Raw genomic sequence first — 19,093 nt, 5'->3', positions numbered from 1 at the left:
TTTTTGTTGCAAACGTTTCGTCCTCTTTCTAGGTGACATCCTCAATGCTTGGGAGCCTCCTGTGAAGCGCTTCTGTGCTGATTCCTCCGGCATTTATTAGTGGTTTGAATCTGCCACTTCCGGTTGTCAGTTGCTGTCCGCTTCAGTGGCCGGTATATAGGGTCTAAGTCTATCAACAGAACTAGTGGATGAGTGCCATGCCTCTAGGAATTCCCTGGCTGTTCTCTGTTTGGCTTGCCCTATAACAGTGGTGTTGTCCCAGTTGGATTCATATTGTTTGTCATCTGAGTGTACGGCTACTAAGGATAGCTGGTCATGTCGTTTCGTGGCTAGTTGGTGTTCATGGATGCGGATTGTTAGCTGTCTTCCTGTTTGTCCTATGTAGTGTTTTGTGCAGTCCTTGCATGGGATTTTGTACACTACGTTGGTTTTGCTAGTTGTACCAGAGAACAGCCAGGGAATTCCTAGAGGCATGGCACTCATCCACTAATTCTATCAACAGACACATCGACCTAGACCCTATATACCGGCCACTGCAGCGGACAGCAACTGACAACCGGAAGCGGCAGATTCAAACCACTATAAATGCCGGAGGAATCAGCACAGAAGCGCTTCACAGGAGGCTCCCAAGCACTGAGGATCTCACCTAGAAAGGGGATGAAATGTTTGCAACAAAAACTCCCAGCTCGGCGAACAGAACCACAACATTTAAGAAAAAAAGATGTATTTCCAGAAGCTAAAGGTGTCAAGGTATATGGGGGGAGAGTGGGAGGTGGCATTGAGATAGGGAATCAGCCAACCGCAGGCACACTTTAGGGTGGGATGAGGACACAATGGGCTGAACGGCCTCTTCCTAATTTCTATGTCGCCCCCTCCTCAAATTTCCTTAAGAACTGGTGGTGATGTGCCTTCTTGAAACATCATGTTCTATTTGGTCCAGGTCAAGCTAAAGTGCTGAGGGGAAGATGCGTCCAGGACTTGTGATTTTGAGGGCTGTTCTGTAAGGTGGCATGATAGGTCGCTCACCAGCTCTCCACATGGCCATCAAGATTCTGATTCCCCCATAAGGTTCTGCCAAATTACTGTCTTTCAAAAGAACATCGATGCCTGTACCATGCATCAGTGCAAAGTGACGTCATGAGGTGTGCTATCTAAATACAAGGCTTATTTTTTTTAATGAAGGGAAACATCTCTATAATTGGCAATGGGTTGGGTGTGAGATCTTCAAACACAACCACATGGTTTCTGATGGTACAGCAACAGGACATTGTGTTTGGAATGTCACTAACCCTTGACTGTAAAGTGAAAGTGCTAAAATGTTAATATAACAAACAAGCAACAGAGAAGGACAAATATATAAAAAAAAATAGACTTGGTTTACAAGGAGATAGCAAAATGTACATTTCATCAGTTAAGCTGCTGACGATAAATTGGAGAAGCTGGGATTATTCTCCTTGTAGGGCAGAAGGCTGAGAGAAGATCTGATTGAAGTAATGAATATCATGAAAGCTCTGAGCAAAGTAAATGGAACAAAAATTTTCCCACTCTTGAAAGGATCAAGAATGAGATGGTACAGACGGAAAGTAATTAATGAAAGAAGCAGAGTGGAAGGGAAATGCAGTGGCTCAGTGGTTAGCACTTCTACCTCACAGTATCAAGGAGGTGGGTTCAATTCCAGTCGTGGGTGACTGTGTTTGCATGGGGTTGGCAATTTCTTCCCACATCGGTGTGTGTTTCCACGAAATGCTCCAGTTTCGACCCACAGTTCAAAGATGTGCAGGTTAGGTGCACTAGAGACTGAGGGGTGACCTTTCAGAAGGTTATAAAATCACGAGGGCCATGGAAAGGATGAAGATTTAAGGTCTTTTCCCCAGGATAAGGGTGTCCAAATCTTGAGGGTATAGGTTTAAAATGAGAGGGAGAAGTTTGAAAAGGGACCCAAGGGGCAACGTTTTCATGCAGAAGATAGTGCGTGTATGGAATGAGCTGCCAGAGGAGGTGGTGGAGGCTGGTACAATTACAACATTTAAAAGGCATCTGAATGGATATATGAACAGGAAGGATTTAGAGGGATATGGGCCAAATGCTGATAAATGGAACTTGATTAATGAAGGATATCTGGTCGTCATGGGTGAGTTGAACTGAAGGGTCTGTTTCCATGCTGTATGTCTCTATGACCATATTAAATTGTCCCATAATGTCCAAGAATATGCAGGATCAGTGGGCTAATTATGGTAAATGTGGGTTATGGGGATACGTTGGGATTCTCTTCAGAGGATCCGTGCAGACTCGAATGGGCCCAATGGCCTCTATCCACATGGTAAGCATTCTATGATTTGACTTTGTGATACGATGAAAACCTTTTCACTCAGTGAGTGGTTGATGTCTGGAATGCAGTGTCCGTCAGTGTGGTGGAAACAGGCTCAATCAATGCATTCAAAACGGAATGAGATGGTTATTTAAAAAAAAACAATGTGACGGATAATGGGAAGAAATCTTGCTCATTTGGTGATCAGCACAGATGCAATAGACCGAATGGCCTCCTATGCAGTAACATTTCTGGTACTCTGTGTGATTCAAGGCAGTAACATTAAACTCAATTGTTCAGTTGTTTCTTCTGGATGTAATGTCTCATTAAGGAATTACTAATTGGATGTTGTTATTAATCGGTTTCTGTCCTTTTTCTTCTTCATAGGCTTTCCCAGGAAACTCTAATGCGGACAGTGTTGTGCACCACAAGCTCCAGTACTCCGTCAGAGCCAGATTCCTTCGTTTTGCCCCTCTCCAGTGGAATCCTACCGGTAGAATAGGAATGAGAGTTGAGGTTTATGGCTGCTCCTACAGTAAGTACAAGTTATCAAAGGAAAGGCTTGTGTCTCATTGTCAAGTGATTATTTTTGCAGAGATTATGGTGTTCATCACATCATAATGAGGCACTTTGTTCAATGCTGGAGAGGGAGAGAGAGAGGGAGACAAAGACTTGCATCTGAGTCACTAAGTACATCTCTCAGGAATGCTTTAGTGATCTGCATGCCAAGAAGTGAATTAAAGCATTCTTGTTCTTCTGTAAGTAAACAGACACACAGCAAAGCCCCAAAGGATAATTCAATTTCACTAACACCTGAACTTGCGGGAAAAAAAAACCAACACGACCTAATTTGTATTTTCATGGAGCTCATTAACTGGTCTGTGTGTTGAAACGTTAACTGTTCCAGCCTACTTGGGACAGTGACTCTAAGATAGTATGGACAGCTGTCTTATTCTGTACTTACCTGTGCCTGAAATAGGAAGTCTTCGATTGCTCAGAACTAACATGTTTTGGTCGTGTTTTTCTTTCAGTATGGGTTGTCGGGTCAAAGCAAGTCAAAAAAATTATGAAAAAGTACTAAAAACTACCTCGAAGCAGTCAATGTTTCAACTTGTCTTGTGCAGCTCAAAATAGAATTGAATTGAATTGAATTTATTGTCACATGTACGGAGGCACAGTGAAAAGCTCTGTCTTGCGAGCAATACAGGCAGATCAGAGTTAAGTAGCACAGATAAGTAAATAATAGGTAAATAGCAGGTAAAACAAAAACACAGGTACAGGCGAATGTTAAGAGTTTGTGAGTCCTACTCACAAAATAGAGGTTTACTTCGACTAGTCATGGAATCAAAAGATTCTAAGATGGAAAAACACGAGTGGGCTAATTGGTCTTTTGAGCTTTCCCTGCCATTCGAAAGGATGATGGATGTTCCGACATCTCTCGTATTCATTTTCCTGCCCTTTCCCTGTAGTCCTTGATTCCCCGACTGATCAAGAATCAATCTGTCTCAATCTTATACACACACAAGGACTCTGCAGGTCTCTACAGCAATGAGTTAATTACATCCATTTCCAAATGTGCCTTTTTTATTTGTGTTTAACTTTGGAAATTATCTTGATGATGTAATAGAGCAATCCTGTTGAATCATTAAATGAAAGAAGTCATTCCGTCTGTAACTCGCATTGTGAATGCATTGGAGACACCAGGGAACATTTATATCAAATAAAGTGAACCTTTGCAATGTGCATTCTTAACAAAAAAAAGGTCTGATGACATCTTAATTAATGGTAGTAAGCACAGTCATACATCTAATAGGCGCTTTAATCTTCCTTATAATGTCAAATGATGTGCCTTTTACGGTCACTGTACAAATTTCGACAAGTCCCTAAATGATCAAGCTCATCCTCACCCTCAACAACTTCTCTTTTAACCCCTCTCATTTTCTCCAGGTCAGAGGGGTGGCCAGGCATACCTGCATGGACCCTGTTATGCTTGTCTCTACGTAGGGTACATGGAACATGCCTTGTTCCAGTCCTATTCCAACCCCATCCACAACTCTTTCTCCAATATATCGAAGATATCATCAGTGCTGCTTTATTCTCTTGTCTGGAATTGTAAAAGTTAATCAATTTCACTTCTAATTTCAATCCCGCCCTGAATTACACCTGGTTTATCTCTGACTCCTCTCTTCCCTTCCTTGACATTTCTATTTCTATTTTTGGGAATAGACTGGTCACGAAGGTCCACTATAAACTTACCAACTCCCACAGCTACTGGGACTATACATCCTCATACCCTACTTCCTGGAAATACTCTATTCCATTCTCTCAGTTTCTCCATCTCTGTTGCATATGTTCCCTTGAGGCCAACTTCAACAAGGGAAATGTCCACCTTATTTAGCTCAAAATGGAGGGTTTAACATAATTCACATTTCTGTTTCAGCCTCAGATATTGATACAGGTGAGATTCAAGGATTAAATACAAGCTCATATTCTAATCCTTATATGTCTCATTCATGCAGATAAGGTGGAGCGTGTTTTAGAAAAATACACTACAATCAACTGAAGCATCACTTCCTCATTTCTACCTTCCAGTTTCTTTGAGAGAAAGGATAATATTCTAAGTGCCTCTTTGTACTTGTGCATAAGAGTTTCGTGAATACCCATATCCATTTGCTCCTCCACAGTCCCAAAGTTGCAATCCAGTGGAGATAACAGAGGTCTCCAGTATGCTGATGAGAGATCCACATTACCTCTTACGGGGAGTCTCATTGTATCATACCTCAGTCTGGCATTTAACAGGCCAAAGCTGGGCCTTCCCCTGTCAGCTAAGATCCTTCTCTCCATGAGTTGTCATCCTTTGATAGGCCAGCAGCTCTGTGCACATGAAAACAGCTTGGAGGTCTTGGCTTCTGCTTGTAAATACACCCCCCCAGTGCTGAGGAGTGTCACTGCATCCCAGGCTGGAGGTGAGGGAGGGTGAAAGGAGGAACCACTAGGCCAGTGTCAAGGAGGAAGGGATTGGGGTGGAGGTGAGAAAAGAAGAGATAGTAATGCAGGGGCTTGGCTCTTGGGAGTTCCTCCCCTTCCGAATGCTTGGTTCCTCTCAATTCAATAATGAGTACCTATGAACAAAGTGCACCCCAGGGAGCCTGCAACAAACAGCATTCACTTCTCCAGCGCCCTGCCTGATGACTCTCCTTCCCACTACCATGTTGTTGCTTGTAGGGGTAAGGTGGAGTCCTTAAGTGACTATGAATCAACTATTTGAGGTCCTTAATTGACAGTGGTATGGCAAGGCAGAAGAGAGCGGATAGCTCATTTAAAAAAGCCTCTTAGATGTCAGGGTCTTTACCCAACCAGGATTCCAGCCGTGGGAATCTTGAATGCACTGTCTGGGATAATGACAGAGAAACCTTACAACCTTTAGAACATAAAACATTACAGCGCAGTACAGACCCTTCGGCCCTTGATATTGTGCCAACCTGTGGAACTGATCTGAAGCCCATCTAACCTACACTATTCCATTCTCGTCCATATGCTTATCCAATGACCATTTACATGCCCTTAAAGTTGGCGGTCTACTACAGTTGCAGGCAGTATGTTCCATGCCCCTACTACTCTCTGAGTAAAGAAACTACGTCTAACATCTATCCTATATCTATCACTCCTCAACTTAAAGTTATGTCCCTTTGTGCTAGCCATCACCATCCAAGGAAAAAGGCTCTCACTGTCCAATGTATCTAACCCTCTAATTATCTTATACGTCTCAACTAAATCGCCTCTCAACCTTCTTCTCTCTAACGAAAATAGCATCAAGCCACTCAGCCTTTCCTATAAGACCTTCTCTCCATACCAGGCAACATCTTAGTAAATCTCCTCTGAACCCTTTCCAAAGCTTCCATATCCTTCCTATAATGCAGTGACCAGAACGGTATGCAATACTCCAACTGTGGCCACACCAGAGCTTTGTACAGCTGCAGCATAGTTCGGAACCATCTCATGGTTCCGAAACTCAATCTCTTTGTCATCTACACTACTTAGAATCTTACCATTAGTCCAGTACTCTGCATTCTTGTTACTTCTTCCAAAATGAATCATCCCACACTTCTCTGCATTTAACTCCATTTGCCACCTCTGCCCAGCTCTGCAGCTTATCTAGATCCCTCTGTAACCTACAACATTCTTCACCACTATCCACAACTGTATCTACCTTAGTGTCATCCACATATTTACTAACCCATCCTTCTTTGCCCTCATCCAGGTCATCTACATAAATGACAAACAACAGTGGGCTCAAAACAGATCCTTGCAGTACCCCACTGGTAATTAATCTCCAGGATGAATATTTTCCATTAACCACCACCCTCTGCCGTCTTTCAGCTAGCCAATTTCTGATCCAAACCTTTAAATCACCCTCAATCCCATGCCTCTGTATTTTGTGCAATAGCCCACTGTGGGGAACCTTATCAAATACCTTACTGAAATCCATATACATCACATCAACCGCTTTACCCTCATCCATCTGTTTAGTCACCATCTCAAATAAGGTTTGTGAGGCACAACCTACTCTTCACAAAATCGCTCATCAACTTATTCCTCTCTAGATGATTATAAATCCTATCTCTTATAATCCTTTCCAGCAGTTTACGCACAACCAAATTAAGGCTCACAGCTCTATAATGTCCAGGGTTGACTCTACACCCCTTCTTGAACAAGGGCACAACATTTGCTATCCTCCAGTCTTCTGGCTGTATTGCTTTACACAATGATGGCATAAAGATCAAAGCCAAAGGTTTGGCAATCTCTTCCCTGGCTTCACAGAGAATCCGAAGATAAATCCCATGTGCTCCAGGGGACTTACCTTTTTTTATGCTTTCCAGATTGCTAACACCTCTTTAAAAAGGTACTTGGATGAACACTTAACATATTATAATATACAAGGCTATGAGCTAATTGCTGGAAACTGGGCCTGTGTAGATTGATTGACATAGACTCAATAGCCATGAGGATTCCTCCTGTGTTCTGTGACTCTAGGGCTGTTCACAAATCTGTCCACTGATGATTTAATCAGGTTGGAGGTGCAAAGATGGCCAAAGCCGAGTGACCACTGCATCCCTGGTTAAAAGCCCCCACTGAAAATGTGTTGCTGGAAAAGCGCAGCAGGTCAGGCAGCATCCAAGGAACAGGAGATTCGATGTTTCGGGCATAAGCCCTTCTTCTTCGGGCTTATGCCCGAAACATCGAATCTACTGTTCCTTGGATGCTGCCTGACCTGCTGCGCTTTTCCAGCATCACATTTTCAGCTCTGATCTCCAGCATCTGCAGACCTCACTTTCTCCTCCTTGAGGTATGGAATGTACAAGATTGTCTTGCACTGCTTAAAAATAAAATTCCAAATGATCTGATCACAGCCACGTTCTCCTGCAGTCCCTGTCCCCTGCCATCACCATGATATCGATCTTCATTCCTTTGCAACTTCCTTTTTACCATTCACATCCAACCTCCCAACTTGGCACTGCCTAAAAGCTTGGATATACAACTCCCACCTGCTGAAGCTTAATCAACAATTTATGCAGAGAGGAGCTTTCCCAGTGGCTGAATGCTGGAAGAACACAACAAGCAAGCAGCACCAGGAAGTGGACTAGTCAACGTTTCAGATGTAACCCTTCTTCAGGACTGGAGTTGGCACTGCCATAGAAAATGGACATGGTTTGACAGTCTTTCATACCAAGGGATTGGTCAGAGCTAGGGTAAGCCTTTCTGAATCGGGCATGATCAGAACCACCTGCCAGGAATGTGGAGCTCTTTTTTAACACCACAAAAACTGTGGAGTTGTAACTTGATCGTAATTGTCACTCCTCGGAACCTCCAACCCACTAAACTGAGTGCAAAGAATGAAAAACATGGGGGCACCCAGCAATGGGATTTATTTTCCAAGACACCAGCAATTGTTATGAATGACCTTATGTGTAAGTGGAGGACACCACCAAACCTTGACCTGATGGATTCTCAAGAAGGATGATTAGGATATGCACTCCTTCACTATTGTTAAAACAGCAATTTTAATTGAAGAGTAGATGGAAAGATGAGCAAACGAGGGTTTTCTTCCCTGTCCCATTCAGTCCTACAATCCTACCCCTCCTTCCTGGGTCCCACACATATCCTTTGGGGTTAGGTACAGCAAGGCAGCAATGGAGAGTGTTGCGTGGAGACTGCAGCAAAGGGTTTGCCCAAAACTTAAATTCTCCTGCTCCTCAGATGCTGCCTGACTTGCTGTGCTTTTCCAGCACCACTCTCAACTCTAATCTCCAGCATCTGCAATCATCACTTTCGCCTAGGCCTGTGATTAGCAATCCCCCTTTACACACGTCAACAGGACTCTTCATTCCAAAGACCCATCAAAGTCTTCAAAACAAAAAGTACAAAGAAATGCAGATGCTGAAAATCAGAAATTGTTGGTCAGGGAAAAATGCAACCCCAAAATTTACAAGGAATTTTGTCATTGTGGTAGTAATATTGTTGATGTATCATTTCAAGATTTTACTTGGATTAAAAGAACTCACTGACTTTTTTTTGCATTTTAATTTAAATACTTTATCTCTCTTGAGGACAGAGACTGTCACACTTGCAGGTCAACAGAATGGTTTGATAACATTCTAAATTACAATCAAAGTCATTCCTACTTGGTTTGATAATAGTCCTCGGTGACTGCAGAGCTGTGTGACACTGCTGTGTACATCATTGAGCGTTCAGTCAATATTCTCTTCAAGCTTCTCAGTGCTGAGACACTGAAACCAGCGAAATTGTGTGAAACCATCTGGAAGAGAAATCTTGCACTTCCCCAGTGCCTTGACATGAAAGAATCTTAAGTGTTTTCAATGCTGGGCATTTATTGCAAATCCTGTGTATTTATATCTCTGTTATTGTCAGTTTCAACTTAGTTGGTGGTACTCTTGCCTGTGGGTCCAAAGGTTGTGGCTTTTATTCCCACTCCAGGGATTGGAGCACTCTAACACTAAGCAAGAAAACTTGGAGATAACTTGAAAAGATTCCAAATTACAGAGCAGGTGGGGTTGTAAATCTTAAAATACATAAAAGTGGAGAAATCCCCAGGATCTGATCAGGTGTATCCCAGAACTTTGTGAGAAGCTTTGGAAATGATTGCTGGGCCCCCTGCTGAGATATTTGTATCAGTGATAGCCACAGATGAGGTCATGCATGATGGGAGGTTGGCTAATATAGTGCCAATATTTAAGAAAGGTGGTAAGGAAAAGCCAGCGAACTATAGAACAGTGAGCCTGATGTCAGTGGTGGGTAAGTTGTTGGAGGGGATTCTGAGAGACATGATTTACATATATTTGGAAAGGCAGGATGGATGAGGTATAGTCAAAACAACTTTGTGTGTGGGAAATTGTGTCCCACTAACTTGGTTAAGTTTTTTAAAGAAGAGACAAAAAAGGTAGAGTAGTGGACATTGTTTGTATGGAGTTCAACAAGTCAAATTGCATGGTTAATAAGGTTAGGTCACATGGACTCCAGGGAGTGCTTGCAATTTGGATACAAATTTGACTTGAAGATAAGAAACAGATAGTGTGGTTGAGGGTTGTTTGACGGACTGGAGGCCTATGACCCGAGGTGTGCCACAAGGATCGGTGCTGTTTGTCATTTATATAAATTGGTTGGCTGTGAATATAGGAGGTATAGTTAGTGAGTTTGCAGATAACACCAAAGTTGGTGGTGTAGTGGACAGTGAAAACAATTACTTCAGAATACAATGGGAGCTTGGTCAGATGGGCCAATGAGCTGAGGAGTAGCAGATGGATAAACATAAGGTGTTGCATTTTGGAAAGATAAATCAAGGCAGGACTTTGAATTGAATTGAACTTATTTGTCACGTGTACTGAGTCACAGTGAAAAGGTAGATCACAGAGTTAAATAGCATAGATAAGTAAATAATAGGTAAACACCAGCAAATGTTAAGAGTTTGTGAGTCCATTCAGTATTCGAACAACAGTAGGATTGAAACTGTTTCAAAACCGGCTGGTGTGTGTGTTCAGGCTTCTGTACATTCTCCCCAATGGTAGAGGTTGCAGAAAAACATTGCCAGGTGGGATGGTTCTTTGAGAATGTTGGCAGCCTTTCCTTGACAGTGGGCCTGGTAGATGGTTACATGGACGGAGGTTGGCACTTGTGATTGTCCGGGCTGAGTTCACCACTCTCTGTAACCGTCTCCGATCTTGAATGGTACAGTTGCCATACCAGGTAGTGATACATTCAGACAGAATGCTCTTGATGGTGCACCTATAAAAGTTGAAAATGTGTTGCTAGAAAAGCGCAGCAAGTCAGGCAGCATCCAAGGAGCAAGAGAATCGACGTTTCGGGCATGATTCCTGAAGAAGGGCTCATGTCCAAAACGATTCTCCTGCTCTTTGGGTGTTGCCTGACCTGCTGCGCTTTTCCAGCAACACATTTTCAGCTCTGATCTCCAGCATCTGCAGTCCTCACTTTCTCCACCTATAAAAGTTGACAAGGGTATTCACCATCATGCCAAATTTCCTCAGCTGCCTGAGGAAGAAGAGACGTTGATGGGTCTTTGTAACCTGTGCATCCACATGAAGAACCCAAGAAAGCTTGTTGTGGATGACCACTCCCAGGAGCTTGACACACTCCACTCGTTCCACCTCTGTGCTTCTAGTGTGCAGGGGGGCATGATTAGCATCCTGCCGAAAGTCAATAATGAGTTCCTTGGCTTTGCTGGCATTGAGAGCTAGGTTGTTCTCAGTGCACCATTTTTCTAGGTCTTCCACCTCCCATCTGTAGTCTGTTTCATCGACATCTGAGATTTGACCGATTATAGTGGTGTTATTAGCGAACTTGTAAGTAGCATTAGTCTGGTATTTGGCACCGCAGTCATGGGTATACAGTGAGTACAGTGGGAGGCTGAGTACGCACCCCTGGGGGGGGGGCTCCAGTTTTGAGTGTTAGTGAGGATGGAATATTGTCCCCAATCTTCACTGATTGTGGCCTGTGGGTCAGGAAACTGAGGATTCAGTTGCAGAGAGTGGGCTTTAGTCCAAGATCACTAAGTTTAGTAATCAGTCTCGAGGGGATAATAGTGTTGAAGGCAGAACTGCAGTCAATGAGTAGGATTCTTACGTAGCTGTTCTTGGTATCAAGATGTTCTAGGGAGGAGTGAAGGGCAAGCGATATGGCATCTGATGTTGATCTGTTGGTTCAATAGGCAAATTGGAGTGGGTCAAGAGTAGTGGGGAGGCTGGAGTTGATTAATGTCAGAACCAACCTTTCAAAGCATTTCATGACCACCGAAGTTAGGGCCACTGGGCGGTAGTCATCGAGACATACTGCATAAGTCTTCTTAGGCACAGGGCTGATGTTGGCCCTCTTGAAACAGGCAGGGACAGTGACCTGATGCAGGGAGAGGTTGAAGATGTCCAAGACCTCTGCCAGTTGATCTGCCCTTGTTCTGAATGCACAGCCTGATACTCCGCCGGGTCTCATCGCTTTCCTTGGATTCGCACAAAGGAAAACTGATCTGACCTCTGATGCAGTGACTGTTGGGATTGATTCAGTAGGACTTGTCCACATAGGTGTTACCTCTCCACTGAAGTTCTGCTCAAAGCGAGCATAGAAGGTGTTGAGATGATCTGGGAGGGATGTGTCATCGTCTGCTATCTTGCACTTTTTCTTTTTAGCACCTGTGATGTCATTCAGTCCTTGCCATAGTCTGGGTCTCTAGTTTGAATCGGTATTGATCCTTGGCTGCCCTAATGGCTCTGCAAAAGTCATACTTGGATTCTGTATATTTGAGTGGGTCTCCTGACCTGAAGACTTCACACCTGGTTTTTAGCAGGTTCTGTACTTCCTGATTCATCCAGGGTTTCCTGCTGGGGAACACCCGGATTGACTTCCTCGGTATGCAGTCCTCCACACACTTGCTAATAAAGTCTGTGACGGCAATGGCGTACCTGTGCAGAGTACCTGCGGCCTGTTTGAACATTGCCCAATCAGCTGATTCCAGACAGCACTGGAGTTGATCCTCTGCCTCCTCCGACCAGCATTTGACCTGTATCCGCGAGGGGGGTCTCCTGCATGAGCTTTTGCCTGTAAGCTAGTAGAAGAAGCCCGGCATCGTGGTTCGGAGTTCCCAAAATGAGTGCGGGCGATAGAGCAGTAGGCATCCTTCACAGTGGTGGAGCAGTGGTCTAAAATGTTCGGGCACCTGGTGGGGCAGTTAATGTTCTGGTGGTACTTGGGCAACATCTTCCTTAGATTGGCATGATTGAAGTCGCCAGTTACAATAAACAGGGCCTCAGGGTGTTCTGTCTCCATGGTGTTACTGGTGGGCTAGCACATCCAGAGCTTCCTCAACCTTTGCTTGGTGCGGTATGTACATAGAGGTGAGTATTGCAGTGGTAAATTCCTGTGGTAGATACCTGTGGTAGATAGAAGGGGCAGCATTTGATGGTGAGGAGTTCAAGGTTTGGGGAGCACTGCCTGCCCAGGGTTGCAATATCCATGCACCACAAGTTGTTGTTAAAAAGCAAACTCCTCCACCCTTTGTCTTACCCAAGGATGCTGTACGATCCATATGATGGATAGAAAACCCACCAGCCTGAAGTGCACAGCCGGGGATGGATGGGTTGAGCCAGGTTTCTATGAGACAGAATGCACAACAGTCCCACAGTTCACACTGGAAGCTGAGCTGTGTACTGAGTTAATCCATCTTGTTCTCCAGAGATTGTACAGTTGCTAAGAGTATACTAGGAAGGGTGGTCTTCAAACTGTGTATACACTGAGAATATACACTTAATGGTCATGTCCTGGGGAGTATTGCTGAACAGAGACCTTAGGTTGTAGGTTTATAGTTCATTGAAGGGAGTGTCGCAGGTAGTCAGGGACAGTGAAGGAGGTGTTTGGTATGTTTGCCTTTATTGGTCAATGTCGGAGTTGGATGGTCAGGCAATCTTTGGAATAATGCTTTCAATTCTGGTCTCCTCGAATGTGCAAATGTTGTTAAACTAGAAATGGTTCAGACAAGATTTACAAAGATGTTTCCATGTTTGGAGAATATTAACTGTTGGGAGAGGTTGAATAGGCTGGGGCTATTTCCCCTGGAACATCAGAGGCTGAGGAGTCACTTTGTAGAGATTATTAAAATCATGAGGTGCATGGATAGGGTGAATAGCCAAAGTCTTTTTCCCAGGGTAGCAGAGTCCAAAAGGTTTAAAGTGAGAGGGGAAAGATATAAAAGGGACCGAAGGGGCAAATGTTTCACGCAGAGGGTGGTACGTTTATGGAATAAGCTGCCAGAGGAAGTGGAGGAGGCTGGTACAATTACAACATTTTAAAAGGCATTTGGATGGGTATAAAAATAAGAAGGGTTTGGAGGGATGTGGGCCAAATGCTGGCAACTGGGACCAGATTAACTTAGTGTAGCTAGTCAGCATGGATGAGTTGGACTGAAGGGTCTGTTTCCATGCTGTGACTCTATGACTCTAAATCAGAAACAACAGGCTACCTTGAGGCTAGACCGATTGTCAGAGTATGTGGGAAGTGGGCAGGGAGCTGTGGCATGTTGCATGTTGGAAAATGGTATGCTGGTATGCTTTGAAGTGAGAACCCCAGGAACACACACAGTCAGCCTTCAGAATCCAAAACTGGAAGGAACTGCCTTTGCTCTGATGCTCCCTCTGCTGGCACTAAGTGAGATGCAGAACAACATTTTTCATCCCCCTCTTCAGATATATGATGACATACCGATGGAACAGATGGGACTTAGACCTGGGTTTTTTGGCCCAGAGGTAGGGACGTTACATAAGAGACCCCCCAACAATAGCAGGATGTTGTTCTGCTGGTCATTTTGCTCACTCCAGATTTTGCCCACATCACATTTTGATGGTGGTTGTGAAACAAAGATGACCTAAACTATAAAGAAAATAAGCCCAACTGTTTGCATTTCACAGTTTGCAGTGCATTCTTGTCACCAAATCGAAGGAAAAATCACAAAATATACTTCACACAGCTATAGGGCAAAATCCTCCAATTATGTTGGGTATGTAGGGTAACGAAGTGAACCTTCCAGCTCAGCGAGTAAACCTACATCCAAAACCTCAACCTGAGCTACAAATCTTCTCAAAACTCACTATGTTGGCACTCGTTAAACCAAGGCAGCCTCTCAGGCTGGCCATGTTGGTGGGATGGAAGACGGCCACAAACACAATTGTTTCCTTTACTGTGAAGTAGCTGGAAGCAGGTGACCAGTGGGCGCCCAAAGCCTCGCTTCACATGTGCAAGTGTGACATGAAGCCCCTACTTGCATCTACTCACACAACTGGAGATACTGGCTGGTAACAGAGCACAATAGATACAATCCAGAGGATTACTGTGCTGCACAGTTGTGACAATGGCTTGGAGAGACAGGCGAGCACTGAATGTAACAACCCGAAATGACACCTGAAAACCACTGCTCATGTGGGACTTAGGACAGAACCAGCCTCTCTCAGATTGACCTCTCCTGCTATCAGGATTAGAATGCAACACGTAATCTCCACCATCCCATTCAAATTGATTTTCGTCATGCCCAGCACCTTAGCCAGACAGAAGAATGTTGACAATGGTGACAGTTGTGCTGGTGGTCTCTGATCTCCTGCTATGCTAATGACAGTTTCCTGATCTACCTCTGCAACCTTTCTTTCTCTGTTGCTTTGAGAGACATTGAATACGTTTAGAATTCCATGGCAGGCTTCACTGATTTTTATTTCCGTGACAGTTGTCCAATAAGGGGCAGGAGAATGGGAATGTGGAACCTAATCACATGATTACTTAGAATGAAAAGAGAAAGTGCTGGAGAAACTCACCAGGTCTGGCAACTTCAGTCCACAGCATATGTTTTGCATCAAATATGCCTCTTCTTTGGAACTGAAGAAAGTTGGAAATTTGGGTTTTATGCTATGGGGAAAATGAGGGTGAGGAAGAAAGTGGAACAGAGGGGAACATCAGGGGAAGATTAGAGGGTGAGGCAGATTAAAGATCAAAGACATTGAAGACAAAGGGAGTTGCTGTATTTGTTTCTCTTAAATTCACTCATGGGACATTAGCGTGGTTGGCTGGACCAGAATTCATTGGCGTCCCGACTTGCCCTTGAGAACATGGTGGTGACCTGCGTTCTTGAACTGCATCAGAAGTCACATGACATCAGGTCATAGTCCAACAGGTTTATTTGAAATTACAAGCTTTTGGAACGCTGCTCCTTCGTCAGGTGAAGTGTTCTTGATTCGTGATTTCTTGAACGGTTGCAGTCCACGTGCTTTAGATTGACCCACAATGCCATTAGGGAAGAAATTCCAGGATTTTGAGTGAAAGGGCAAAGCATTGGTCTAGAGTGGGTATGAAGAGCAAAGTAAAAGGTTAGCTCTGATTAAAGGCAAAAGCATGAAAACAAGATGCAGAGGAAACAGAAAAAAAATATGAAAATGGAGGAGCGTTCAATGTCAGATGTTGTTGAATTCAGTGTTGAGTCCAGAAGATTGTAAAGAGCCTGCAGTTTTATCAAAGGGGCTTAATTTTGTCCAGCAGTCTTCTTTTTCTGATTTGAGATCTCTAGTATTAACAGTATTTAGCTTGTTTATAAATAGTTTCCTCTTTCCTGTAAACTGTTATGATTTTTCACTTACAAAAATGTCAATACTTTCAAAGCAGAGCACTTTATTAAATTATCACCTGAATTTCCACTGAGTAAACTTTCTGATTTTCTTACCATTTCGGTATACACCTGTACACCTTGCTGACTCCTCTGTTTCCTCCTGGACCTCACTATAGTGCCAAATTCCACACTGTCTTCCATCTCATTTAATCTTTGGTTATTCATTTTCTTAAGCTCCTGTGGTTGCAAGCATACCTTGATTCCACTGGGCTTTACTTGATCAAATTAATTAGTGTACCTTCTTCTCCCGGCTGTCAAATGTTTTCTCATTACCTCAGCAAAAGTACAAGTGTTGTCGACCTGAATGTACAAGTGATTGAGAAACCTAAAGCAGTCTGTTTTAATTTATCTTTTTATATAATCTCATGCTGCTAAGCTAGTGTTTTCATGACCTGAAGGGGAAAAGAAAAGAGATAAGAATTATGGCCTGTCATTCAACTACATCAAAGTTTAAAAGATTAAGAGGGAACAGCTGTAACAGAAAGCAGTGTTGAGAAGTATGGAGTTTGTCTTTGAAGAGCCAAAACATTGCAAGAACAAGAGAATGGCTGAACAAAATGGGGACTTGCGAACGATGTGTTGCAAAAGATGAGGGAAGGGTTGTGTTTCTACAGTGCCTTTTGTGACATCAGGACATCACAACAAAACATCTTCCCACCCATTGAAGCATAGTCATTGTTGGAATGTAAAAACTGCAACAGCCAATTGGTGCATAGAAATCCCACAAAAATATGATGATGGCCAGATAATTTTTTTCAAAGAGTATTTTTTTCAAAAGATAAATATTGGCCATGTCTTTGGTGGAAATGTCCATCACCAATGTGGTAGGGAGGCAATGGCCTAATGGTATTATCACTAGACTATTAATCCAGTAATCGTGGCAATTTTCCAAAGATCTGAATACGAACATCAACAATGGTGGAATTTAAATTTAGTCTAAAGAGTCTAATGAATGAAAACATTGCCTATTGGTGGGAAAATCTATCTAGTTCACTCATGTCCTGTAGGAAAAGAAAGTGCTGTCATCACTTGGTCTGGCTTTCATGTGACTTGAGACACATAGCAATTTGGTTGATCTTTAACTGTCTTCTGGGTAATTAAGGGTGATGAATAAATGTGGGGCTCAGCTGGATTTTGCACCAGGCAGCAGAGTGGTAAGGACAATGGCTGGGTAGAGTTTGACTTGCATCATCAGCTCAATGCAAAACTAATAGCTGACTCTTGTGGTCGATCTCAGGATTCAATGACAGCCCAAAATCTGAAACAGCAATGACTTTCATCGTGCCAGGTTTAGTGCTACAGAGAACATCCTACAAATAATTCACTTCAGGTGGGCAGATTATATCATGATTGCAAATGCTGGCAAATGGGACAGATCTTCAGTTATTTCACCGCAAACCACGTCATGGTGGACGGGAGAAATAAAGAACAAGAGATACTAAGATACCCTAAAATTGTTCCTTAAAAATCTCTGGTGTAAAGATAGTCTCCCCTGAAGAAATTCTACTTCCAACCAGCCCAGATGGAGGCAAGCACTAGAGTTTGGTTTAACATGATGTAAGGACCATTGATATTGCCAAACTGGCAATGTTGGGGGAGTAGTGGACAGTTTAGAATAATGCTACAGGTTGCAGGGGAACTTGGATAAACTGCAGAATTGGACTGAGATGTGACAAATGGAGTTCAATGCAGCGAAATGTGAGGTAATGCACTTGGTAAGATTAACAGGAATGCAGAGTATTGGGTCAATGGAACAATTGTTGGTAGTGTGGATGTGCAGAGGGATCTTGGAGTCCATGTACTTTCAGATCCCTGAAAGTTGCTACCCAGGTGGGTAATGCTGTTAAGAAGGCATACGGTGTGTTAGGTTTCATTGGTAGAGGGATTGAGTTCCGGAGCTGCAATATCATGCTGCAACTATACAAAACGCTAGTGCAGCCACACTTGGAATATTGTGTACAGTTCTGGTTGCCATATTTCGGGAAGGATGTGGAAGCATTGGAAAAGGTGCAGAGGAGATTTACCAGGATGTTGTCTGACCTGGAGGGAAGGTCTTATGAGGAAAGGCTGAGAGACTTGGGTCTGTTCTCATTGGAAAGAAGAAGGCTAAGAGGGGATTTGATAGAGACATACAAAATGATCTAAGGATTAGATGGGGTAGACAGTGAAAGTCTTTTTCCTTGGATGTTATGTTAGCTTGTACGAGAGGGCATAACTACAAATTGAGGGGTGATAGATTTAAGACAGATGTCAGAGGCAGCTTCTTTACTCAGAGAATGGTAAGGGTGTGAAATGCCCTGCCTAGCAATGTAGTTAACTCAGCCACATTAGGGAGATTTAAACAATCCATGGATAAGCACATGGATGATGATGGGATAGTGTAGGGGGACGAGCTGAGAATAGTTCACAGGTCGGCACAACATTGAGGGCCGAAGGGCCTGTTCTGCGCTGTATTGTTCTATGTTCTATGTTCTATGTCTGACATGTCTGGTGAACACCAGAGGTGGTCGAGCTACAGAAATGCGATAGAACCAACAAAGGCGACATGAGCTATCAATTCTGCGGCTGTCCAGTGCCATTCTTATATAACCCTCTTCAGTCACTAAGAGATCGTACATGAGACTGTCAAAACACTTGCAGCTGGAGAATTCCTACAATAAAGACACTTAGATACGTACATAAATAGAAAAGGTTTGGAAGGATATGGACTGGGAGCAGGCAGATGAGATTTGTTTAATTTGGGATTATGTTCAGCACGGATTGGTTGGACCAAAAGGTCTGTTTCCATGCTGCATGATTCTGTGACTACAATAAGGAATCCACCAACATAACATTTAATTCATAAAGGCTGTTCACATTGTATTTCTTTTCTTAGGTGCACAAGCTTTTGTAGACACACTTTCAAAGATTTTCATATCAAAAGCTACATGGTTTCCTCAGGAGAACTGGCTCAAAGGTAAAAGACAGAGATGGTGGTGGAGGGTTAAATGCAAGGAGGTATGGATAGTAAGTGTGCAGATGACATTGAAATGGGAGGTGTAGTGGACAGTGGGGTCTACAGA

The 19,093-nt window shown here is 43.3% G+C and overlaps 1 protein-coding gene across 1 annotated transcript in view; it reads left to right on the top strand.

Moving 5' to 3' along the window:
• LOC132817324 (contactin-associated protein-like 5) overlaps positions 1 to 19,093 on the top strand; it is a 1,293,865-nt gene that overhangs the window by 489,466 nt on the left and 785,306 nt on the right. The window contains exon 4 of the mRNA XM_060827734.1: positions 2,696 to 2,843. Within this exon, the coding sequence (XP_060683717.1) occupies positions 2,696 to 2,843 (148 nt within the window). The remainder of the gene's footprint in view (positions 1 to 2,695; positions 2,844 to 19,093) is intronic.

Source organism: Hemiscyllium ocellatum, chromosome 7, assembly GCF_020745735.1.
Source record: "Hemiscyllium ocellatum isolate sHemOce1 chromosome 7, sHemOce1.pat.X.cur, whole genome shotgun sequence".
Taxonomy (NCBI): Eukaryota; Metazoa; Chordata; class Chondrichthyes; order Orectolobiformes; family Hemiscylliidae; genus Hemiscyllium; species Hemiscyllium ocellatum.
This window is presented reverse-complemented; position numbering and strand designations above follow the sequence as displayed.